Source organism: Gopherus flavomarginatus, chromosome 3, assembly GCF_025201925.1.
Source record: "Gopherus flavomarginatus isolate rGopFla2 chromosome 3, rGopFla2.mat.asm, whole genome shotgun sequence".
NCBI lineage: Eukaryota > Metazoa > Chordata > Testudines > Testudinidae > Gopherus > Gopherus flavomarginatus.
The window spans coordinates 19016266-19042704 of record NC_066619.1 but is presented as its reverse complement, the minus strand read 5'-3'; the positions used below and the strand labels follow the sequence as shown (position 1 = coordinate 19042704).

The 26439-nt window shown below is 39.0% G+C and overlaps 1 protein-coding gene across 2 annotated transcripts in view; it reads right to left on the bottom strand.

Annotated features, from left to right (window-relative positions):
• Positions 1–3903: 3903 nt before the first annotated feature.
• Positions 3904–26439, bottom strand: part of DCC (DCC netrin 1 receptor) — a 933783-nt gene continuing 911247 nt past the window's right edge. For both annotated transcript variants that reach the window (XM_050944636.1, XM_050944637.1), the window contains exons 28-29: positions 7392–7534; positions 3904–4830 (exon numbers count right to left, since the gene is read on the bottom strand). In XM_050944636.1, the coding sequence (XP_050800593.1) occupies positions 4741–4830; positions 7392–7534 (233 nt within the window). In that variant the 3' untranslated portion in view covers positions 3904–4740. The remainder of the gene's footprint in view (positions 4831–7391; positions 7535–26439) is intronic.

Here is a 26439-nt window from a genome sequence, read left to right as displayed (position 1 = left end):
TCAGCAGATGCTCGTCCGCCGGCCATGGTCCTTGGTGGCTCGTTGTCCAGCGTTCGCCAGATGAAAAAGGTTGGGGACCACTGTTCTAAGGTATCATAACTGATGCCTTAGTTCTCAACTGTGCTACTCTAGTTTTTGTTGATTCAATTGTGTTGATTGCAGTGGGGCTGCATTAGTGTATAACTGGAGTAACACTGTGGAAATTCAGACTTGAGAATAATATGGCATTTAAGAGAGGACATTTTCATAACGCAATATAAAACTCAACAGCTCCCACCAGACCCAATGGCAAAACTCCCATTCACTTCAGTAGTGAGCAGGACCAGGCCTTTTATCAACATAACAGCTCACAAAACCACTCTTACAATAAGGATGTGGGATTAGTAAATTATGATTCTGCTCTTCGTGTTAAAAACATTCTTAGGGAAAACTTTGAATTGTACAAGTAACTTGGCCATCATATTTCGTCCATTTAAGTCAGAGTGGTGCTATTTATGTTTGTGGTATATTTGAATATTAATGGAGTGTTTATCAGATTTTATTTGTTGAACAATACAAAGTTATGAGACTAACCTGGGAATTGTATGCACAGACAATGACGTTCCTGGCAGAATTCCATCTGTGAGGTCTTGCTCAGAAAAATGAATATGATACAAGATATACAGCTGCAGAATTCTTGACTGCAAACTCCAACTGCTACCTGTGATGGTCGCCCAGGAAACTATTCCCAGCTGTGATTAGCTAGCTACTTCCCCATGACAACTTTACAAATTTGTTACAAGTTAATTTATCTTTCTTTACATTTACAAGGGTGTTTAGGGTAGAGAATGATTGAACATCAATAATTTTTCAATTTAAATATTCTGGAAGCTTAGGAATCAGACAAAACTGAAATAAATTTTACATCTGAATTCACTGCAAATGCAGCACTATCAAAATATGCCTTTAAAGGTTTTGTGCTGTTACACTCATGTGAGTCTCCCATGTCTGGATGTTTATTTAGAAGGTCAGTATCTTTGTTATTGGACAACTAAACTGAAATATAAAGTTAAGTAGCTATTTATTTAACAATGCTACTCAGTCTCTGGACTTCCTCAGATCAAGTTTCTGAAGAGCATTATTTGTCCGGAGATCCTTCATTTTTCCTGTACACCCAAGTTTATTTTTATTTAGCTTGATGTAAGTCACAGGGCTACAGCTTCTTTTTTAGCTATCAAGTGAAACCTTAAAGGACTCAGACTTGTGCGCTAAACCGATACACTATATAAACTGGATTTGCAAGAGAAACAAATGGAGGTAACCTACCAATGTTCATAGCTTAGTACTTGTCTAGAGAATTTGGAATATAGAGAAATTAACAATTAATCTAAAAACTCGGTTACTTTTTTATATGAAATTTTAAACTCAACTTGCAGCAGAAGCATCTTACTAACTAGAACGAAAGGTGTTAGCATGTCTTGGTATTAGCTAATAGAATGAGCTGTTCTTTCCCATCAGGGCTGGCTTCAGGCACCAGCATTCCAAGCATGTGCTTGGAGGTGGCAATCTGTGTGTTTTTGCCCCAAAGCAGCATGCCGAATTGCCACCCCAGACGACGGGGGCAGACTTTAGGGCAGCATGAGCATTTCCGCGGTGGCAGCAATTCGGCGCCAGCTTCTATCTTCAGCTTCAAGACAGGAGCTGCGCCGCCGCCAAATTGCTGCCGCCGCGGAAATGCACAAGCTGCCCTGACGGCACACTGATTGCTCCTGCCGTCCTGGGTGGCAATTAGGAGTGCTGTTTGGGGCAGCAAAAACAGCAGAGCTGGCCCTGTTTCCCATAGTTTATTTATAGAATAGAGAGCACAGGAATTTATTTTAGCTTAGATTTTGTGCCCAGTCCTGCAAAGCTGTATTGACTTAGATGACACAACTCACTTCTGTAAAGTTAAACACAAGTGTTTGAAGGACTGACACCTATATTAGGACACAGCTATGGCTGCATATGCCTGCAAACTAGGGATGACTGAATTACTATGTAAAATTTAAGAATCTCCTCTTCTGGACGACTCACAGATATAAAAAACCAAACTTGTTCTGGATCTTCTGCAGGTTCTGAAATTTTGCATTTCTCTTTTCATTTCCAGTTTCTGGCTGAGTTTAGAGATGGAAATGCTTTAGAATTCACAAGAAAGGCTGCCCTCAAGAGAAATCCAGACCAATTTTGCAGACATTCAAGGGTCTAACATTTAAATCAATGAGAGTTGCATTCACAAAATGGCTATGATAATCAAAGCCACAGGACAGACATCACAATAACCAACGTTCAAATAAGCATTTGAATGTTTGGTTGCTTATCCAAACAAAATCCAGTTGTCAAAACTTTTGAGGTTTACCTATCACATATTTTAGATAATTTTGTATCATGGATATATTCAGTTTTGGGTTAATGTTCTATGATTAAAAACTGCTCATTAAAGTCCTATGAGTCAGATCCTGTTTTCCAGAGTAACTCAGATTTACTCCAGGATAAGACAGTGCAGAATTTTGCCCTGTGGACCTATTTCAAAATAACTGACAATCTCTGCTAGCAGGGAAGAGGCTCTTTTTCAGAAAGGTGTATTTAAACCTGCTTTGCAGAAACAAGACAGTAGGCTGGGACATCATGGGATCAAATACCAGGACTATGAATTTGGTTGTCGTCATGACCAATTTGCCTGCTTTGTTTTCAGTGGAAGTTCTTAGTTACAGATCTGACAGAACATAAAAACTCAACCTCTCACACAGATATGACTTCCTTAACTCTTAGGAAATATCTGACTAAAATCTTAGTCAATTGAATAAAATACATTTTCGTAAGAAACATTTTCACAAACACACTAGAGTTCCCTAATGATGCATCTGAATTCAATCCTTTGCATCTGATTTCTTCCCCAATACATGGCTGTAGAAAATAATCTGAATTATTACCTCTGTTACAGTGCCATTTTACTCAAAATATTTTATTCAGGGGTTCACATATAATTACCCACCTAATAAAAGGAACTACTAGGTTGTAAAGATCCCAGCCCTTCTGTGCTCTTTTAAAATTATGACCTACTCAAGCTTGAAATCAAAGGCAGAACTGAATGGAGTAATTCATCTGAAATTCTCTTATTGGGTTTTGCAGCCACTTAACTGATAAATATGCAAATCAGTTCCCTTTTGGTGATTCAGCTGCATAAACAGGGATTAACTCTGAATGCAGCTGAAAATTCAGCAATAAAAAATATGCTCACAAAATTTAGTCAATTCAAACAGTTACAGTTATCAAACACTGTAATATGAAGCTAGACTACTAGATAAGGGGGGAGAACACTGCAAGGGTTTCTCTAAGTTCACAGCAGTGTCCTGATGCTAAATTGTGGTTGGTTGGTTGTTTTTTAACTATGACTGAAAAAGGAATATCCTACTGCAATCAAGCACCTGTAATTTGTTTCCCAATCATGCACCAACTTCTTAGTTCATTTTCTTGAATTTGTAGCTTGTCTGTAAAAACTGTGCTATGTCCATCACTGCTAACCGATACGTCTTATCTTCCACTGTGCCTGACCTAGGGTTGCTTTCCAATTTCCACAGCCTCCACTGAGTTAAGGAGAAGTCATTGGTGACTGAATCACAGAGTTCATGGAACTGAGCAGTCTCAAACAAGAGCTGGAGCAGTAGAGAAAGGGTGGGAGGAACTTCACCCATTTTCCTCTTGCTGCTGCGAAAGGTGGCCCTGGAGGAGCTTTCAGATATCATCACAGTGCAGTATGGCACAAAGACCACCCATATTTAGAAGGTTTCAGAGTAGCAGCCGTGTTAGTCTGTGTCCGCAAAAAAGAACAAGGAGTACTTGTGGCACCTTAGAGATTAACACATTTATTTGAAGGTGCCACAAGTATTCCTGTTCTTTTTCCATATTTAGTAGTGTTCTAGTCCAAGCTTAAGCACGTTATCACTGTGTGTCAGAGAAGATTGCATATCATATCCTCTTTTTGTAAGTATACGGCAGCTGGCAGCATGCCACCAATGCAGATTTTTTTATGTTCCCATTCTCTGTAGCCAGATATAAAATGTTACCTATGGGAGGATTTCCAAAACCTTGCAAAAATGGGTGGACTTTACAGCAACTTGCTAATGCACACTGCTTGGGCAAGATGAGTGACTGAAATTACAAAAGAAATGGGAGTTATTTGTCTTGTTTTGTGCTGTTGGTAACACTTCCAATCCTTTGGTGCTATGTCATGATTATTTGTTACGGGTGCTTTCACATAAAAAAAGTATATAAAAAACAAAAATACATGAAGAGTGAACTTCCACACTGACAAATTATGGCATGGTATACGTTTAAAAATACATTTGAATGATGTAAAACTAGATTTTCATCAAGAACTACACACCTCTATTAAGTAAAATGTGAGATAGTCATGACATCTCAAGTATTACAAAGGCAAGCAGATCAAAATGAGCAAACAAGTGGCATCACCTCGAGCTCTGCTGTCGTTGTTTCACTTATTTGCAAGGGCCACACTTTAATTGCTTTAGATGCTTGATCGACAGTAATGTAGCGGATTTTTAGTTATTTATTTTTTAGGACTCATCAAGAATCTTCCTTACGTTGAATGAATGGTACTGAAGAAAGAGTGGTTTTATGGGGTTGTGTATGTGTGGTGTATATGAAGTACTTGTATGCTGCAATGTTCCTGGATAATACAATTTATCTATTCATCAACAGCTGTTAGAAGGCCGAGCCAGTAATAGCATTAAGTTGCTTCATTAGCCCCTCCAAACTGGCCATTTGTTCACTCAGATCATCCTGTTCATATACCTGCAAAAAACCCAAATCAATAGTCAATGTGAGCTATAACCAAAAGTCTGTTTTAAAGGACACAGAAATGACAAGCAGGGGTAGAGCCTCTTGAAACAACACATTAAAACAGTTGTTCTCAGATTCATCACTTCACCCAACTGAGACCCAGTCACCTACTTGCTCCCCTTCCACTGCAGTCAGCAACCTCCTCTCCTATATATCTAGTTGGTGAATTCAAGGACCAAACTCTGTGATGAGTCCTAGAGTTCCAGTATATGCCTTCCCACCAGCAATGTTGCTTGCAATACTCCAAATCTTGGATGATTCCAGAATGGCATGAGACTGACTGACTGACTGACTGAATGGGAATGCAGCCATAGCGCACTGGGATGTACTACAGAGGCTGCTCCCAACTCCCATTATAGCCAGTGAGTCTTAACTCTTACCATTGCTGTTAATGGGATTTGAGGGCACTCTGCACCTTGCAGGAGGTGTTCAGTATTAGGGTCTGTGACAGAAGTGTGTGTAGGGGGGGAAGGGGAAGGGTACAGAGGACAGCCAACTGAGTATCTGTCATGAAACCTTAAACAACTGGCAAATGTACCTATCATTGGGAACCACTGACCTCAAAAGTTATGGAGACAAGAGTAAAATGAATGATTCTCTGCTTTGGATTCTCGGAAAGAGAACTCAAACACTAGTTATTTATGTGGACTTTTCAAAGTAAATGATTTTGAAAGCACTGTGGGAAATCTGCAGCCTAAAGATCTGGACAGAGTTAAGAATCCAATAGCATAATCGTGCCTTTGCAGAAATAAACTTAAAAAACGCCCTCAGTTCACCCCTTCACCCCCAAAACTCTGACTACCTGAAGAGCCTATTAACTCCTGTGCCATTATTTCCTGTAAGTGTTCACACACTTGCTGAGTTTGAAAAGTGTCCCTCTTAGGAAATAAATTGTGCTGCTGTTCTAAGATATTTAGAGCCGAAATAGCATTTCATGTTATCAAATGTTCTGGGCTAAATTACTCTTTATGTCAGTAATTTTACCAAAGAAGTCATTTTCATTTCTCTCCCCCAATACAAGACTCCCATGTCCCTTATCTCCTCTATGTGGTAGAGCCAGCAGAACTTGGAAGTAAGCCAGCAGAACTGTGCAGTAAGCCACAGGACTGCTCTGAGACCACATTGTTCAGTAACGGATTTTACCCGCCAGTGCGCTGGCTCAGCACTACACTTCATTCAAAGCACTAGTGGTTTCAGTTGTCAGGTTAGACTCTAAATCATGGAATCATGTTACGCTTGTTGAGCGAAGGTCCAGGTGATTGCCAGAATCAGGAAAAAAAAAACCACAGCAAGGGGAGTAAATGCCACTTTGAAAAGTAACCTCTTTAGTTAGGGGAGGACATTTATCTTATCTGCTTTGGAAATAGCTTTGAGATCTGTGGACAAAAGCACCAGGTCATCAATCCTGCAACTAGATATGCATTTATAGGAGTGAGTGCAAAGCATTATCATCATTACAATGAGCCACTGGTAGCATAAGCATCACTAAAAAAAGCTACTGGGTTAGGAAAGGGTCAAGTAATAAAAACCTATTTTTTGGAGATGGCTCCACACTTTGACCACCTTTACTCTAACATAGTGAGAGAAGAATTCTCTCAGAACAACACAATAGCACATTGTTTATGATACTCCTAACAATAAAAGGGAACATAATTTAACTGTCCTATATTTATATGGGCAGCAGACCAAAAATCTCTCTGTGCATGTCAAAAACAGATTTCTTGCTTTTTCCCTTCCCCAAGGTTTCAAACATAAGAGGATTAGGTAACAAGATGCCAGATGAACCTGTCTCGTGATGCATAGTAAGTCACTCGCACACACAAGGAAATGAAAATATTGTACATAACAGTCTGTCTCCTTAATATTTTTCCTCTTTTTTATTTAGTTTCTTTTGCTCTTTCTCTTCCTTTTGTAAAGTACTGTGTCTAAGACTCTTAATAGGAGTTAATGGGATTGTTCTACATTTTCTGATTATTTTTTCAGACATCTTTTCCCTCTGATCCTTTTTCATCTTATCTATCCCTTGCACATTATTTTTTTTCTCTCCATTGTCTGGTATTACTTTATAATCTTTTATTCCTTAACTTATTTTTTCTGACATCAGTTTTCTCATTCATTCTCTCTTCCATCAGTCCCGTTCTCCTTCTGGATCCCGTGCTTGACAGCTAGAATTGTTTTGATCTCTGAGCCGGTACAAAAGAGATCATGTAAATAACAATATGAATTATATATGCACACAACACAGGTTATCTGTCTATCTGTATCAGACACAGGCCCAGATCCAAAGTCACTGAAGTCAACAGAAAGAATCTTACTCACGCTAGCAGGCTTTGGATGAAACCTGTTGTTCCTTAACTGCTACTCACTGGTATAACCTAATACATCAAGTACGCAGAGATGAAGCTGTTCAACTAAAGTGATTGGACAGAATATGATTTACAGCTATGACCCTGCACTTAAAGTTAATATGGTTTGCGATGAGATACTTTTTTTTTTTATAAGATTGTTCTTACGTTAGCTGGATCCTCTGTCTGTTTGTGGCCCTCTTCTGACACTTCTGGGGCTGTTGGCACCGAGACTGGAAGCAGAGGGGATCGTGCTTTTCCAGCTAATCCAAGTGATGCTGTTTTAACCTGAGCCTTGGGAAGATTAGGCCCTGAAAGAGGAAACAAATCACAATAATAATGTATGAATAATACATATAGGGGAAAATGAGGTTTAAGCCTTCTGTGCAAAATGCATTTAATTTAGCTGGTTATAATTGGTTTTATATTTTCAATCCTAAATACAGATTATCTTTTCCAAATGTTCTTACATTGCTTCTTCCTAAAGGGAAGCCAGTGCCGACTGGAACACTTGTTGAAACTCTGTCAATTAGATTTCACTGTGAGCAAGCTCTGAATCCTCTTGCTGCCACATCCAGATTGTCAAGTATTTTGAGATGTCTTTGTAACTCAGATGGAAGCCATTTTTGCCACGAGGCCAGACCATGATGGGCTCATCTCCCAAAATAGGACTTAAAATCTTCCCAGTACTAAAACTTCAGTACTTGCGGGTGGTGGGAGAAGTAATGGTTGCTACACTTGCCACTCGTCTAATGAGTCGTGATGAGGTCCCTGGTGGTTTTTCTGGTGGAAAATAAAGGTCCTCTCCCATGTTATCTTTTAAAACAACAGGTAATAAAACCACTGTCCTAGTCAATGTGTCCTCTCAAAATACAATAGTTTCTAATGCTCATGGCTATGTGGAAGCTATTGCTGGTGACATAATGGCTGGCTACTGCAAAGAGTATATGATTCTGATTTTAAAGACACTGGAATGGTTTGAAAATGAAACAAAATGTGTAGTATTAATTAAGGAAATGGGCACATATCAAAGACTCATACTATTAGAGGTGAGATTTTCAAAAGTGCTCAGCATTGGCCTAACTCTGCTCCCACTGAAGTACCAGTTGTGTAAAGCCAACTCAATCCATTGCATCTACTTCATCCCTTCTCTTGAATATCTCTTAATCTGACTCTCTTCCGCCTTGCCTCTATGGACACTCAACCACAGCAAAGCATGTTGGTTCCCTATGGTACATTTTAGGTTGATATGCCCAGGTTATCAGCACTCTCCAGACTGAAATTTGTTTGGCAGAGTACATTGCTTGCTAGGGTTGTGGACTCTCTCAAAGCATGGCTGCTATCAGTTATCAGGAGATCACTGCTAACACAGATGATCCCATTAGGGGCAATGCTACATTTTCTACATTGTGTAAGACTTTTTTTTATTCAGCTCATTTGTCATCCTGAGAATCGAGCCCAAAAAATATATATGAATGAATGAGCCTGGCTCTCCAGCCTCCCCTCCTTATCTCCCATAATTTTACTAGGAGCAAGGCTTTTAAGATTTCTGTGCTTTTGTCTACCCATGTGTAAAATGGGTATAATGATAATTACCTATCTCACATAGGTGAATTATATTTAGATATGGTCATAAAACCATCACCATCTCTGCAGTATAGGAGTCATTTTAGGCTTAATTAATGAATGTTTGTAAAGTGCTATAAGATTGTTGTATCAAAAATGCTAGGAGAAGATGCAAGATGGCATTATATAATATTTTCTATGTCTATTATTACATCAGTTTGCTCTCCCTCCTCCATCTATAGACTAAATCATTGGGAGTAAGGTGCCCAAATACTTCTGAGGATCTGGGTTTACCTTACCAGATTGGATTATCGTGCCATCCAGTCTGATATCCTACCTCTAATAGTGGCCTATGCGTGGTGCCTCAGAGGAACATGAACATCCCTCCTGGCCAAATAAAACACCAATAATACCATCTTCCTGATGTCCTGACTCTGGTGGGAAATATCTGATGCCCTGAAGCATGAAAACTGATTATCCCATCTTAACAAGCAAATATCGGTTTTGGTCATACAAATTATCCAGCCACTATTTAAATCCAGACTGTCCTTTCTAAATTATAGGGTTTAACTTTAATCATTCATTGCTCTTCTTCTTCCCCAAATAGGTTCCAATCTGATGAGCTCAGTCATTGTAGATCATTAATAGATCATGAAAAATAATTCTCTGGGGCCATCAGTGGTGCTACCAAGAGGAATAACTCTACTATGGTAGGAAAGGCAGTTGCTGCCGCTGGAGAAGAGAAAGTACTCCCCTCCTCCCAATAAATGATAGCAGTCATGACAGTTTTTAGTATTTTTACAGTTCTGGTGAGTAGTCTGGGGACAAAAGCTGCAGATTAATTTTCCTGCATTTCAAAGAATTGTTTTCACATTTTTAATTAGTTTAAAATGTGTATAACAGAGCTAAAGGACCCGCAGCAAAGGAAACACAAAAAAGCAAAGATAGAATTAAATTCCCCCCTCATTAGAGACCCCCCCCAGCACATTAGTTATAAATACATTAACTTCCAATAAAGAATTATAAGACAAGGACTAAAAAGAAAAGAGACCCATGTATGTACACTCCCCAAGTGTCAGTCTCTTTGATAGTACAAGTTTAACTGAAACAACAATAACAACAAAAAAAGAAAGTCAATACTGACTAAAAGAGATCACTAAAAAGATAAAAACCCTTTGCCAGCTCCAGTTTAATAGCTAAAAAAGTTATTCAATAACTGGCGCTCCAAACTTCCCAGTACTTACAAGAAAGACTAGACAACACAGCTATCTCCAACAGATACAATCTCTTAAATGTCACAAATTCAAGTAAAAATTTTAAGCAAGAAAATGTGTTTAGCTTCCAGTTCCTCAGATAAAAGTAATTTTCAAAGGGGAAGAGGGTTTTTTTCCCCCTCCCCTATTAAAGGATTTCTGCTGATATGGAAGTGAATGCATACACTCTTGTTTGCTTTCGTGGACGCATTCTTTAAAATTTGTGTTTGACCAAGCAATTTCTGGACCTGGCTGTGGCATCAGAATCCATTTGATATGATAAGAAATCAGTACATGGTGCAAGGCATGCAGAGGAAGAAAACAAAGATCCGAAGATAAAATGAGAATTCATCCAAAACCGAACTCTTACATTCTATTTACACCAAGAAAAACATGATGAGTCAGAGGACGTACATGGGCATATCCATATTGATTTAAATGGAATTATGTCCATTTACACCAGCTGAGGATCTGGCTCTATAAATTATTAATACCCTTTTGTTTGTACAGTAGTTTCAAAATGCGCTCTGTATTTATCTGTCTGTATGATGCAGCGGGACCAGAACTGGCTGTGAAGCCTGCATGACCCATGCCCACAATACTGGGGACCTTTCACCTATGGGTCACAGGTGGGAATTTTGCAAATGTTTGTAGTGATCAATGTTCAGTGGTCTACTATATATGAAACAGTAGAGTAGTTTCAGTCCAGTTGTGAAAGGCTGGGCACCAACTGAGCAAAGCCCTTCCGCACATAGCGAACTTTAAACATATGACCAGTGACTTCAATGTGGCATACACACATTCTGAAAGTACATGCTGAAATGTTTTGGTGAATAAGGACTTGGGCCTCCATATCACAAACCCCACAATTTAGTTACCACTCTTGTTGGAGGTCTCACTGGAGAGACCAACAATTGATTGCAATCACAAAAGTGGTTCCCCTGGGTCCCAGTTGAGACACAGTGAAGGGTCCTTTGCTGTATCTATTGTGGATAAAACAGGATTTCAATCTTCAGTACTATCCAGGCAGTGCCTTTTGCAAGCTCTGAATTCAGTCAGCATTGTTTTATTTATGCCTAGCTGCCCATGGTTCCTATAGGCTTTTAAAGGACTCAAGAGACCCTGGTTCAATTCCTAGCCCTGCCACTGGTTTGCTGGGTGACTTGGGCAGGGCATTTCCCTCCCTGTGCCTCAGTTTTGCCATCTGTAAAATGGGAATAATGATACTGCCCTCCCTTTGTAAAGTGCTTTGACATCTAGAGATAAAAAGCACTATATAAGTGTTAGGTCCTCCTCCTCCTCCCTCTTCTTCCAACCAGTGCTCAATGGAATGCAGGAACAACTTGAATGGGAACATATGTCCTTGATTCCTCTGATGTGGTACAGAATAAAATAATGCAAGCCTGCTCTCCCAATATATTGTCTATACAATACATAATGTATTGTTGTCACAAGCACTTGCTTGGTGTTTGTGACCATAGCATCTTGGCCTTGAACCATGCATCCACATAGGTTTAGAGCTTACTTCAATTGTTTGAATGCTGATGTGCAGTGCAGCTTAAATGGAAAGCAGAGTAATGTAAAGTGTTCAGTAATGCCTTCTGAAATAAGACACTACCTGGAATGTGCATCCGGCAGTCACAGATTATATAACTAATGCGCAAATTAAGCATTTAATATTTTAAAATATTAAAGATTAAAAAAAGTAAAAACACAGTTTAGGTGCTGGTGTGCAGAGATCATAGACTATCATGAGGACCGATATTGTCTTATTGTTCACTCATACTCCCCATCTGCCTGTATCCATCTGTTGTGTCTTTTCTTATACTTAGCTCGGAAGCTTCCAGGGACAGGGACTGTTTTTTGTTTTGTGTTTGTACAGCGCCCAGCACAATGGGATTCTGGTCTAAGACTGGGGATTCTAGGTGCTATGGTAATACAGATCAAGAATACAATAAACTGTAAGCAGGTATGGGCAGGGACCAGATCTTCTTATACGTTTTTAAAGCACTAAGAGGACATCTGCATTAACCTGTGAAGAAAAAGAGTGCAACTGTGACCTCTGTAACTGTAGGATTTATTTTTATTTCTATTAGCACCCAAAGGGCCCAATAAAATATATATTTATTCAGATTCCTATTGCAGTACAATTTGACTGGAACCTTTGGCTACCACTGTAACATAATGAAGAATAAAACAAAACAATTGCAAGTCAGACTTGAAGCATGCTTGTTCCCTGGTTAACGCAGATGTACTGTATAATGTTTCTTTCAGCAAATGACTTCATCCTGTGACTTGCTTGATCTTCATGGATTTGGGGAGAAAGTAGACATTTTACATGGAGGAGAACGAGTTTATGTGAACTGCAGAAATATTCTGCTATAATATTCCTGCTGCAATGCATATTTGTACCTGTAAATCCCCTGGTAAAAATCCTGTTACTCATATGTAACTCATTATAGTAATTGACCTTAAAGAGCTGCTTTTCTGAACAAAGACAGATGTTCCCTCCTGGATATTGTTAATGAAAAGCCAAAATGACAATTAGCATTTTGTTTCCCCTTCAGCTCACAAAAACAACAGGCAATTTCTAAAGCTTGTAACTAAAATGACAACCAGAAAATGTTACTTAAGTAAACCTACATTTAAAGTTCCCCACTAAATGTTTACAGACGATAATCAAAACACCCACTGTATGTAATTTGATTAGTTGTACATACAAGTAAGAAACAAAGAATATTGAAAAGACCAAGTCGACCTTTCAATAAATACACTGGACACAGAAGGTTGATGAGCTAAGTAAGCTAATGTATGCAAATGAATTACTAATTAAATTAACAACCATTTAGTTTCTAATGCTTCCAAACCCAGCAGGACCCTTAGAAGAAAAATAGGAACCGCTGGCTCATGAAGAGAAAAATGACAGTGCTCCTCAGGTGTAGTTCTAAGTAGCCACAGCATGAATTTCCATTTTAAAGTTTTATTTCTCAGAAGGGTTATTAATTAAACACTTCATTTGCTCATTAGTTATACAGCATATGGCTGCTAGGTGAGAATTCCAGCTAGTGTTTTATTTCAAAAGGCCTTATTGAGCACATTACGTCACTCTGCATTATATATCAACAGCACTGCACATCGGTGGGCAAACAAGTGTTCTGTAACATCATTAAATGAAGATAACTGTAAATATATGTGTTTGCATGGGTGGTGGCCTAGATGCTGTGATATGGACACCAAGTAACTGTTTGTAACAGCAGTATATTATGTACTCTATGGACATTGAGGTTAATAGCAAAACTTGAACTGACTTCCGAGGAGCCAGAATTTCACTGGATATGTTCAGTACTGGTCAGTCTATCTCCAAAAGGGTCTAGAAGTAATAGAATGGTTCCAGAGACAGCCACAAAATATATTAGTCTTGTTTAGTTCAGAGAGGACGTGAATAAAAGGGTGACATGTTAGAGGTACGTAAATCAGGCATGGTGAGCACAGAGTCAATGGTCCACTTACACTTACCTTCTCTCATAAGGCAAGAAAGGGGAACATCCAATGAAATTTGGACACATCACATTGAAAACTGATTATAGGAGATATATTTTTACAGAATTCTTAATCAATATAGAATTCACTGGCATGGGAAGTCACCTGGATTATAAGAACACTCCTAAGTTTCAGTACAAAAGTGCTCAATACCTGAAGCTTCTATTGACATCATCTGGAGGATGGGAATGTCTCAACACATCTGAAAATTAGGGGCATGGAGGCTGATCCAAGACAATGAGAGTCTATTGACTTTATGAGCTTTGAATCAGGTCCAGAACATAAGAGATATAAACCTTAATGTTTAAACATGAAAGCCAGCCACCAGCTGCCTGCGTGTAGGAAGCAGTATCTTCAATGGAAAGATAATTCCATAATTGTCCACTATAGGATTTCTTGCACTTTCTTCTGAAGCATCTGGTTCTAACCACTGAAAAAGGGTCCCTGACTAGATGGACCACTCGGGTGTGATTCAATATGGCAATTCCTACATCCCTTTCTTACATTCTGTTCTTCCTACAAGTGTGCAGCCATAAACATCAATTGAAAACTGATTATAGGAGATATATATCAGATATAGGAGATATCTGAGCAAGGCATCAGAGAGGATATGAAAAGAGAATTTTGCTCTAAGAGGTATTGTATGGGCACACCTTATTGGTTCCAGTTTTTAACTTACTGGTATTGAATCCTCTGACTCCATAAAGAGTATTGGAGGACAATAACATGTAGCCAACTTTAATTCTAAATGAATTCCCCACCCCCTTCTCCATTCCAGCTAGTACAGATCATGGAATGTTTAGGGCTTACCCTCAGTAAGTCATGTAGCCAATTCCTCCCCACTCAACCCCCAGGACTCTAACATGTCACGTGTATAACTATTACTTTTAGTGTCAATCTCTTTTTTTGAAAATAACTCTTTCATTCACAAAGGTGCAGACATTTAAAGAGTGGTATTTCCCCCTCTTTTACACAGAGAGTTTTTAAAACGTTCTTTTAAGGTTTCATTGAACAATACTGAGAATGAGAGGAAATACTATGTTTGATGAGGTTAACAATTGTATCTATTACTCACATATTCTATTTTCCCAGTTTCACCATAAAGTGGGAATTTGCAAATTGGGAATCATTTTAAAGTCAGAAATTGCTAGGCTCAAAAGGCAGAAGCTGACTGAATGTTTACACACTCTCCAGGGATTTAAAAGCTAATTAGGTAGACATTAAAAGACCACAAGAAAGAGACCAAGTGAGCTCAGGTAAAAGTCAAGCTGTTAACTAATTAACTAGCCAGTTACCATTGCAGGAAGGATCAACACATAGCAGCAGTGATTAGAGAGTTTGCCTGTAAAAAGGAAACAGTTCCCAACAGACTCCGCAGAATTTAAGTTAGTCCCCAGTCCTGAAAACATTTATACATGTATTTGGTTTCCAAGGGACAACTAATAGTAGCAAAGTTAAGCACATGCATAAACTTTTGTAGGATCAGGGCCTTATTTCCTATACAGGCTCCCAATTTCGCAAAACATTTAAACACCTGCTTAACTTTAAGCATAAATAGTTTCAATATAGAATATAAATATATTTAATCTATAATAGATATTATATACCTTGGGGCTGAATTAAGTCTTTAATTTTGTAAGAACTGGAGCCATTTCCTTGCAGCATTAACAGAACTGTGAGACACTCTGTAGGATTGGACCATAAATGTCTACGTAAGGTACTACAGACACACTGAAAGATATTTAAGCATTTCATTTAACACTTTCTTCCTATGTCTCAGATGCTTCTGACTATAAAGAAGGTGACAGACCAAACTTGAATCTTTATTTTTTTAGTTAGTAATAAAGAAATGCGAGGGTTTTATTGTTATGAATTAAATATTTGTGGAGGGGTTTCTGGGTTTATGTATATCGCAATGTGAAGAGGTCTTTTCTTCCTCCCTTTCAGTTCCAAACAACTACAACAGGAAATCACAAAAGGATCAAAGACAACTAACAGGTTATTTGACACTAACTGTACTAAAATGTGTGTTCTAACTGTTTAAATGCAGTTCTGAGCTTGCTTGTACTACATGGCAGAATGTCTCCATTAAGTGAGATGGTGCCTCTCAAGGGAACGGAATGTGAAACTATATGACAAATATTTGAAGACTAGACTTTTTTACACTAGAAGTAAAAAAAAATGAAAGAAATAAAGATATTTACATCGTCAGTAAAAATGGAGCTTTTAAAAATGACTTTCCCAGATAATAATGAACAGTAGCTTGACTTATTCTATAGGGGAGACACTTTTACAAAGAGCCTAAGTTTCATTTGTTTAACTTTGATGTTGTGGGGAAAGAAATTCAAAAATGAAACCAGAAAAGATAAAAAAGAAGAGGTCATTTTGTGAATTTCAAATGTACAGTACCAACTATTTCATGGAATTGCCCATTGGGAAGACTTGTGAAGGATGTTGACAAGCCTTTTTTTTGTATGTAATAAGTCTTCATGACAGGTGTAACAAATGGTGGGTATAGAAAGGACACTTTGAAGATGAAAACAATCACAGAGAATGTTAACACCTAGAAGAAGAAAGTCAAAGCCTTGAAAATACAAGATGTTTCTTCTGTCCTTTCAGGGCCTCTCCTTCAAAATTGCAGCTATAAACTTTAAGAACATGAAGACATTTACAAACTTCAGTTGGGCATTATGATGTTTTCTTACAATTCCATTATATGAAGTTAATGCATATGTCAGAATTCCATGAAAAATCCGGTGACTGTTAGGGTTTTACTTTACAACATCACATTGATCCTCTTTGTCTTTTACTTCTCAAAGAGGAAAAAGGCTTTTCATCTCTCCTCAGGAAATATGCAATGAGATCAGTGAGCTGTCAGTATAAAATGGATGCTGCTGGCAGTCGCTGGTCAGTGATATGAACACAATCTCAACTGCATATTCATATATCCAAAAAAGGTTTGCTCTTCCACCTGTGTGACACTGAGGGCTTGTCTACACTTACATTTTACAGCGCTCTAACTTGCTGCCTCAGGGGTGTGAAAAGCACTTGTGTAAACAGGGTCCGAGTGCTGGGAGCCGCGTTCCCAGTGCTCGGAGCTAATCCTCTTGTGGAGATGGATTATCAGGAGCTCTCTCCCAGCGCTCGCACGTGACCGCATTCATACTTCAAAGCGCTGCCATGGGAGCGTTCCTGCGACAGCGCTTTGAAGTTTCCAGTGTAGCCATGCCCTGAGCCAAGCCATATTAGACTGACTAGAGCTTTGAAATGTAGACTTGTATTCTTAGAAGAGTTGGAGGAAGGTAGTGATTGTATTGGTCTGTGTTTACCTATATCTTGTTAGAGCTTAACAATGTAACCAGATGGTTCCTGTCTGTTACTATCCTTTATCTTCAACTCAACTATATTCAACTCAGCAAGCAGCCCCAGGGTTGCTCCCTGTGCTTATATCATTCTTGGTGTAGCACCCCACACCCCAGAAGGTCTCGCAGAGCCATTAAGGAAGCATCCTGCCAGCCCAGTGGCAGCCCACCACCTCTCCAACAACCTCGCAGTGTGTCCCCGCAAGGTGCTTTAGCGTGGTGGGGGTACCTTTGCCCACGTGTCTGCTCTGGCGACCTGCGCTCTGTACTGTGAATAGCAGGGAGCTGGCTCTAGAAGGAACCAGACTCAAAGTCTCTGATCCCTCCTCAGCTGGATAAAGGTGTGACACTCTTCAGCCTCGGCACATGGCATTATGGCCAGTGGCTGCCAGGACAGGGGCCTCTGGGGCTGACTATGATGGTGAAGGAGGGGAGAAGAGGTAGAGAGGGGGAATGGGCCAGAATCACCGGTGGAGTCATTGCTGGAGCCTGGGCTGTGTAGCCTGTGGCCCAGAGAAGGCCAGTGCAGACCCTGAAGTGGGGAGGGTGGAATCAGAAGGTGTGCAGATTCAGTGTGTTTCCCAGGGAGACTTCCCCTGCCAGCAGAACTCCTCTGGAGCCCAGATGTAACTGCAAATCCTTGGTGAAGGGGGCCTCAGTGCCACTGCCTGGCCTCCCCCCAGTTGGGGGGGGGTGAGGGGGCTGCTCCAGGACAAAGCAGCAGCAATGGCCAGGGGACAGACAGATCAGTTTACAGAGAAAGCTCAAAAGCGATCGAATCTCTAGGGCTGAGCTCAGCAAAGGGTGGATGGGGAGTGGCCATGAGAAGTGACTGCAGGCTACTGGAGGATGCAAATGCCATGGAGCAGAGTGGATAAAAATCAATGATTCTTTTTTTTTTTTAATCAAAATCAGATTGTTTTTTAAAACGTTATTTTTAAATTAAGTAGAGGTTCAATTTTAAAAAATAAACCTATTGTAAATTAAGTTTGAAATTTAAGGCCTACATTTATTATAATATATTTAAATAATTTTAATTAAATACAAAAAATAATATTAACCAGTACAGCCTTGCTGCCAAGCATTAAAGCAAGTCAAACTGCTGAACTGCTGGAAGTCACTGACTAGGATCTTGGAACCAGAGTTTGCTGAAGTGGATCACTTGAGGATTACCTGTTTTATTCATTCCCTCTGGAGCACCTGGCATTGGCCTCTGTTGGAAGACAGGATACTGGGCAAGATGGACCTTTAATCTGACCCAGTAGGGCCTTTCTTATGTTATTGATTCAGAGATCAAAAGGGGATATTAACATTAACATGGAAATTGGGTGTAATAATATCACTGACTATGTTTCTGTTTGAAATCTGTAGTAAACTGTTTATGAATTGCTTAATGGATAAGTACCTTATGCTGATGAATGCAACTAATTACCTTGTATACATAGGAAATAGAACATTTTACTTCAAAGCCACTATTCTTCACCCAATGAATATTTGCTGTCAAGAGATTATCATAGCCCACCAGAGGTCTATAAACATTTTCTAGGGCCCTGATCCTGTATCGGAGATCTGCTTTAAGCTTCGTCAGGGAAATTTAAGTCTCCTCAAGACTGAGGTCTCTAGCTCCAGTCTGGATCACTCGGATACTGGACATGGTTTGCCTATTTTGGACTATAACCTGATGAACTGATTCTGAAAAGAACTTCTTGCAACTCAAAAGCTCACCATCTCTACTGTGAAAGTGACCTAAGAACTTTACTCATAACTGTATATGTAATGATCTTTTAACCAATACTCTGTCTCCTTTTCTTTTTTAATACATTTTAGTTCAGTTAATAAGAATTGGCTGTAAGCATGTATTTGGGTAAGATCTGAAATATCCATTGACCTGGTGGGTAATGTGTCAGGTCATTTGAGACTGGTAGAATTTTAGATACGATGAAGAAGATTTTCCATAATCCTCATCATATTTGACTTGAGTGTCTGGGGTGTAGGCCTAAGGCTGAGCTGCTTTAAGGGAGCTGTGTTTTTGGCTTCCGAGTAACCAGCAAGGTATTGTAGAACCTGTTTGGTTGCTGGATTGGTGAATCTAATGATTAGAAATAACCATCAGTTTTGGGGCTCACCTACCACCCCATTCTTTGCAGTTTGCTCTGAATAAGCAATCTCAGTGTGCCCCCCGGACCCTGATCACAATCTGATAACCAGGTGGTAAATAAGCCATCCATGCAGTCTTTTTATGGATTTGTATTGGATCTTTTGGAAAAACACTCAACATTTTCAAAAGGGAGTTGTTTAGAGATGATGTAGTGATTCTTCAGAAAACCATTAAAAAAAACAAACAAACAAACTGCTGCCTCATATAAGGCAAAATGTGTAATCAATCAATTTACTTCTATAGGGGCTTGATCCTGCAAAGCACTTAAGCACATGGTAAAATTTAAAACCTTAACTAATCCCAGTATAGTTAATAGTGCTATTCAGTAGTTAAAATTAAGCATGGGCTTAAAGTGTTTTGCTGGACTGTGGCCAGACATCTCATTAACATGCATGATTAAACCCCTGTGATCCTTCATCACCAAAGTATCCGAGTTGAATAGAGGAAGCCTGATTTCATAAAATGATATGGGAGCCGAAAAGTTTGAAAGGGTTTTTTTGGGGAAGGGAGGGCAGGGTATATGGATGTGGGGGTGGGGCGGGAGGAGAGATGTGGAACAGAAATGACAACAGTCTTTGACTGCAAAAGTTGTGATTTTTTTCATCTGATGCTAATGTGATTTAATTTAGGATTCCAACACCAAAAGGATATGAATATGCCATTAGTTTCCCAAAGAAAGATTCTAATATACCTCCTGCCCTACCAGTGTTTGCTGCATTCTGAAGACATCTGTTACTCTGTATTCTAGATAATTTATCAAGAGAAGAATCTAAAACTCTCATTTCCAGCCAACATTAAATGATGAAGAACTGGAACTAGAAGAACCAGAAATGTTCTCATAGTTTTTATGCAAAGAAACTAATAGTTGAATTGGTGGGAGTTAGAACTATATAAAACAACAATATGCTTTTATTTACATTTTCCATTAGCAATGGGAAATATTGACTCTGAGAGGTAAATGTCTAAAAGAGCACACAGATTTATCTGTACAGTTAATTAATTAGTGTCAGTTGGATTAATGTGAATAAATGCCCCGTTCCATCACTAGATTATACCTCTCTGCTTTTTTTTTTAAGTACAGTTCTGCTCCACAGGGCGTTAGATTTATAGTCTCTCCTAGTTACTTCCTGATCAATTATACTTTGCTTATAATTAAAGAGTTGCCTTTGCACTTGGAACACAATTAGGAGTTAACAGCTATTAATTATTATTATTATTATCATTCATATTGCAGTAGCGCGAAGGAGGCCTAGTGCTGGACCAGGAATCCCTTGCCCTCGGTGTGGTACAAACCCAGAACAAAACGATAGCCCATGCCCCTGGAGAATCGAACTTCCCCTCTCATAGCTTTGTTGGTTCTGCAGTGCCAACAGAAGCAAAACAATAGCAGCCTTTTGTTTGTTTGTTGCTATACTAAGCAGCTATGATTCTAAACACACAGAAGTGTAATGGAATGGTTTTAGCCCACAAAAGCTTGTGTTCAAATAAATTTGTTAGTCTCTAAGGTGCCACAAGTACTCCTCATTCTTTTTGCTGATACAGACTAACATGGCTACCACTCTGAAACCTGTATGATATTGTTCAGCTACTTTGTGGCACTGTGAAAAGCAGATCTTATTTAAGGTAATCTCAGCTTGTATTTGTTTTCCCTTTTAGGTGTTTATCATGGTAGGAGGCATTAAATGAATTACATTGGGTCCATGGAATTGATGGTACAGCAGAGGAACGAGGTAGTGACCATGTGTGATGTTGCACTCCATATGATTTTATGTAAGTATGCTGATGAGTATGAATATAATGTAACTTGAATATGCTTCATGCAAAAGGTCTCTTGTAAGTTATCATTACAAAGCTTACAATCTACTGAGTGTGGTCATCCAGTTTGTATAAATGTATCACTCTTGTATCTGAAACTAGAAATATAAAAGATAACTCTGAGGGCCTATTGTAATTATGCAAAGTGTGGGCCATTAATGGTGGTTTGGAATCTTGATGGCTCCCATTAACCAGGACAATTGTCTGTAGATGGCTTTGTTTTACTTGTGAGTCTTCCTGTATACGAGTGTGCTGGCAAGTGGGTAATGAAGTCTTACAGTGACATGTGATTATGTCACCTGAACTGGAATCCATCTTTAACCTAGTGCTTTTCCATTGAGAAGGGGTGGGTGGGAACTCAGAGGGACAAAGGGTTCCTGCTTATGCAAAAGATATATAAGTGGGTGGAACAGAGAAAAGGGGGCAGCCATCATGAGAAATCCCCTAGCTACCACCTGAGCTGGAACAAGAGCTGTACCAGGGGAAAGGATTGTGCCCAGGCCTGGAAGGTGTGGAGTCTGTGAAAGAAACATATTGAAACATTTCTGAGGTTGAGATTTTATACATAAAGAGGCCTTTATGTATGTGCGAGATTACTATGGCACAGGATGAATTAAGTTATATTCAATCCATTGTTTCATACTGATTTTACCTCTCATTTCTGTGGGTGTGATGTTTGTATTTTTTTTTCAGTTTTCTCTCTTGTTTTTCTGGTTCTTTCTTTGAAATCTTCATACAGAGGAAGAAGTGGCAGACACAGCAACCATCAGATTGAGCTGATTTCCTTAGGCAGGTATGCTTGCTGTGGTAACCTCTAATGAAGGCACTTAGTGGGAGGCTACAAGAAGGCACTGGTAGGGACTTGTACTAATGTGCTGCCATAATTGATTACTTTATATATATATACACATAGGCATGCATGCTAGACTACTTCTTGCAAAAAACAAACAAACAAAAAAGTTATGCCAAGAATACATGATTTCCTGATGAGCCAGAGAACATAAACAAGTCCACATTCTGTGCAACCTTCCCCTACAACTTCCAGATCTTATCCAGTTTAGATCACACCTTCCAGTGTGTAAGGGAGAAAAAAAAATCAAACTCAATTTTGCTGTACAATGATGTACTTTTTAGTTCTGTCATATCCACTGGCATATTGATCCATGGAAGATTGAAAAGATGGGAATTTTTACTTCTGTTTGTACATATTATGCAAAAAAAGTAAAGTGGCAATAGAATACAGCACTTTTACAACTGCAAAAAATACAGGGGCTAAAGTTATAAAACAGTATAAAAGGCTCTACTTAAGAGGTCACATTTTCTACCCTGCTAACAGCACACTTACAGCTACAAAAGACAAATGATCTGCTAATCCAGGTTCATTTAAAGTGCAGCGGATCATTTCAACAGTTAAAAGGAATTTCCACTTGTCAGGAATTAAAAAAAAACCACACTCCTTTCCTGGCCATTTGTAGAATTTATGTCAGATCCATAATGCAATAAGCTCAACACTCCATCAAGCATTTTCTATTTAACCTGAAAGGGGACTAAGTCAAATCGCTTAAATGTCTATGTCCATGATTTGCAAGGAGAAATGACGGCAGCCACAATGGAGTGTAGAAAGGAAAGATTGTGAAGCTACTCTCATATCTTCAGATTTAGTATTAAGAATCTGAACCACTGTATAATAAAGTGATGATGAAATGGTGTGATCTACTATAAAATATCTATGAAATGGGCCAGCTTAAAGCAGAGAGAGCAAACTCAATGGACTGAAGTAAAAAAGGAGTAAATTTCAGCTTTGGGGTATGTTGAATGTATGACCTGATAAAGAAGATTGTGGCCTTTTAAGTTATTTATTAGTTCACTTATGGTAAAATACTATAGAGTTGAATAAAATACGTTAACCTTTCTACAGGTTTGTATGTACTAGCTTATAGATGTTAATAGCTAATTATAACACTTCTATATAATTCTATTGAATGCTAAAATACCTATAGAAAAGATCTTCAGTTAGGCTTGATCCAATGCCCATGGGGGTGCATGTGTGTCAACAAAAAGACTCCCATTGACTTAATGACCATGACATTTGGCCCTTAAATTCTATGGCTGCAATTTTGAAAAACAGGCTTAAAGTTAGTCTCCTAAATCCACATTTACACACATGAATAAATGGTCTGATTTTCAAAAGTGCTAAACATACCCAAGCTTCCACTGAGATCAGTTAGATCTGCTAGATAGTCATAATCTTTAAGAATCAGGCTGCTTATTTAGGTGCCTGCATATAGGCTTCTACTTTTAGGGATCCACTTTTGAAAAAATCTTAGTCCATACAATTCCTATAGAACTCTGTTATATTTCTATAGAACCCTGTTGGCTTCATCCCAGTTCAATTAAACAGGAAGTTTCCATCATAGTTCTTTCTGGAGGGATAAGACACTTGCCCAACATGTTTGAGAAATGAGAGAGTAATGTTTTCCATGACACTCACTTAAAGTAATAAACATTTTGCTTGGTCTAAGTAATGACAAATTTATTACTAATTACATTATTATGTTCTGCAAGTAGAAATTCCTTGAGATCTAAAAAAGCCTAGTGAAAAATTAATTCATTCCATCTATCTGTTTGAGCCAAGTAATTATTTTTCTCAAAAGAGAAATTGCTAGCATTTAAGGGTTGGCATGCCCCCACCTACAGTAAAATCAGAAGGGTTTCAAAGAGGGATATCTCCATGAAGGTGCTCGCATGGAGTTCCTCCCTAATTGTTCTGTCAATGGGGAGGAAGGAGGAATTGCCTGTCCAGAAACCCTGCTGATCCTCTGAGCTCCATGCAATTATCAGGGACTACCCACAAACAAGCCAGTGTGCCTCCACAGTGGCTCTGGTCCATGGCAGCCACCTTCTCTGGAAATGTGAGTCCAGTGGTCACAATTAATGTAACCTTTTGTCTAATTAACAATACAGACTTATACAGCGTAGGGAACACAGAAAATTCTGAGGTAACATAATTACTCACAAATAGCAATTTTAATGGTGATCACTGAACTTTATATGGGGATGGCTGGCTAACATGCCTCTACTTACTCCTCTGCCCCCACCACCAAAGCATGAAGATCAGGTACGAAAACCTGATTGCCTTACTTATGCAAGTAGTTCTACTGAAGTAAGTAGGCTTATTCACATAATAAGGTCAGTAGGATTTGGCTTTCTGTAAACTTGTGGTATTACAAAAGGACAAATAGACCCTATCATATATAAAAACATAATTCAGTTGTAAGAGTTGGTGGGGGGGAGACTTTCCAACATTGTAGGGTTTCTCTGCTTCTGTCTGATGTCAAAAATTGAATTACCTAGTGATGGATAGCAGGTGTTCATAATAAAAACATGGTGCTTTTTTTGGTAGTCTTGTAATCACTTACAGTTAGATAACATATGTTGTGTGGCAAGAACGCTATGTTCAGAGAGCAACATCTGAATATAGAACAGAATTCAATAGAGTTGAAATTTCTGATCTGCGGGTAATTCTGCCAAATTGAGCAACCCATCACATTGCATAGTGTGATTTATCAATATTGGGTCCGATCCTGCACACTTTATTCACACAAGTAGTCCTTATTTACCAGATAATATTATTGACTTCAAAAGCACAACTCACATAAGAATTATTCATGTAAGGATTCTAGGATTGGGCTGATATATATATGTATATATATAAACTCATCTCATTTTATTGCATTTAATACAATATAGAAGAGGTGTGAAATATGGGGTGGTGTGTAGTTGTGCTATCCTAGTAGCATCCCAAGAAAGGAATATCTTTAGTTAAGCACAATCCCTCTCTCTGCTCCATAGTCCATACTAGCAGCAAACAACTACCTTCCCCATGACAGCTCCAGTGTGGAGATGGTGCATTGTGGAGGATGGACCTAAGACTCTACTCTTTCCCCACTTGCTTGTGAGGCAGGGTAGTGGGTGGATCAGGTCATTTTTTTTTGGACAAATACTGTATTTGCCGAAAAATGTAGTTTCTGTCAACATGGAACTATTTGTAAATTTGAACCAGGCCATAGATTATTTTGGGATGGGAGTGCACTCAATCTCTCCTTTTGAAGCTGTTCCTCTTAGTATAAATAATCACTGGAGCAGGGGCTTAAACTTGAGTCTCCCTCACCTGAGTGAGTGTCTTAAACACCAAGCTAATGTCTGGGTAGTGATTCTCCTTCTCTCTGGCCAAATGGCTATTCAAGTATTTTATACAAAGTGAAGGAGCTTCAGCAGGAGAATCTGAAACAAATCCATCCCTATAGCCTGGAATGGGATGAAATGCAGGTTCAAATGCCTGCTCCAGAGCAGGGATTCAAATCTGGCTCTCCCAATCCCATGAGAGCACCTTAACGACTGGGACACAAGCTCATGTTTTGTTTGATCTGAAATAGAATTTTTCAATTTGCCAACATTTTTTGGCATTTCTGGATTTGGTTTGATCTGACTGATTTCCCCCTCGCCTATTTTTGGAACTGCCAAGAGAACCAAAAAATCTAGTAGTGAGAACTCCTGGCCCCTTACCTCTCTGCACCTGGACCCATGCTGCAGGGGGGCAATGCAGGAATTTAAAAAAGGGTCTTACTAGCATCATTCTCATCTCCTAGTGTTTTTTTTTCTTGTCATTGTTTTCTATTACTTCCCATTCATTGCATATTTAATTTTTATTTTTAACAAGTTTGCTGTCAGGACTGGATTCCAGACAGTTTTTCTGGCAAATATACATAATCCTTTCGTTATCAAGAAAGTAAACCTTGAAACTGGAGCCAAGGATTTGGCATTGATTTAATTTATTGTAGCAAATACGAAATCTGAAATGAGACCAACTGATTCATTTGGCTCCTGATTTATTTCATTCTCCTCCCTTATTAATTAACTCTAATTTTAAACTATTGCCTTATTTTGAATTCCCATTCCAGAAAATCCTAATGAAATGCTGGAATACTATCATAAAATGGTCTGAATCATTTTTTCTTTCTACAAGAACTGAAATAAACTTCTTTAAGCTACAGGACAGTCTATATTTTCTTTCTGATGGTTAAAGCATGTATTTTTCTTTCAAGTCTGGGCTGGATGAATGGACTATAAGGTGGATAGAAAGCTGGCTAGATCGTCGGGCTCAACGGGTAGTGATCAATAGCTCCATGTCTAGTTAGCAGCCGGTATCAAGCGGAGTGCCCCAAGGGTCGGTCCTGGGGCCGGTGTTGTTCAATATCTTCATTAATGATATGAAGGATGGTGTGGACTGCACCCTCAGCAAGTTCGCAGATTACACTAAACTGGGATGAGTGGTAGATATGCTGGAGGGTAGGAATAGACAAATTAGAGGATTGGGCCAAAAGAAATCTGATGAGGTTCAACAAGGAAAAGTTCAGAGTCCTACACTTAGGATGGAAGAATCCCATTCACTGCTACAGACTAGGGACCAAATGGCTAGGCAGCAGTTCTGCAGAATAGGACCTAGGGGTTACAGTGGACGA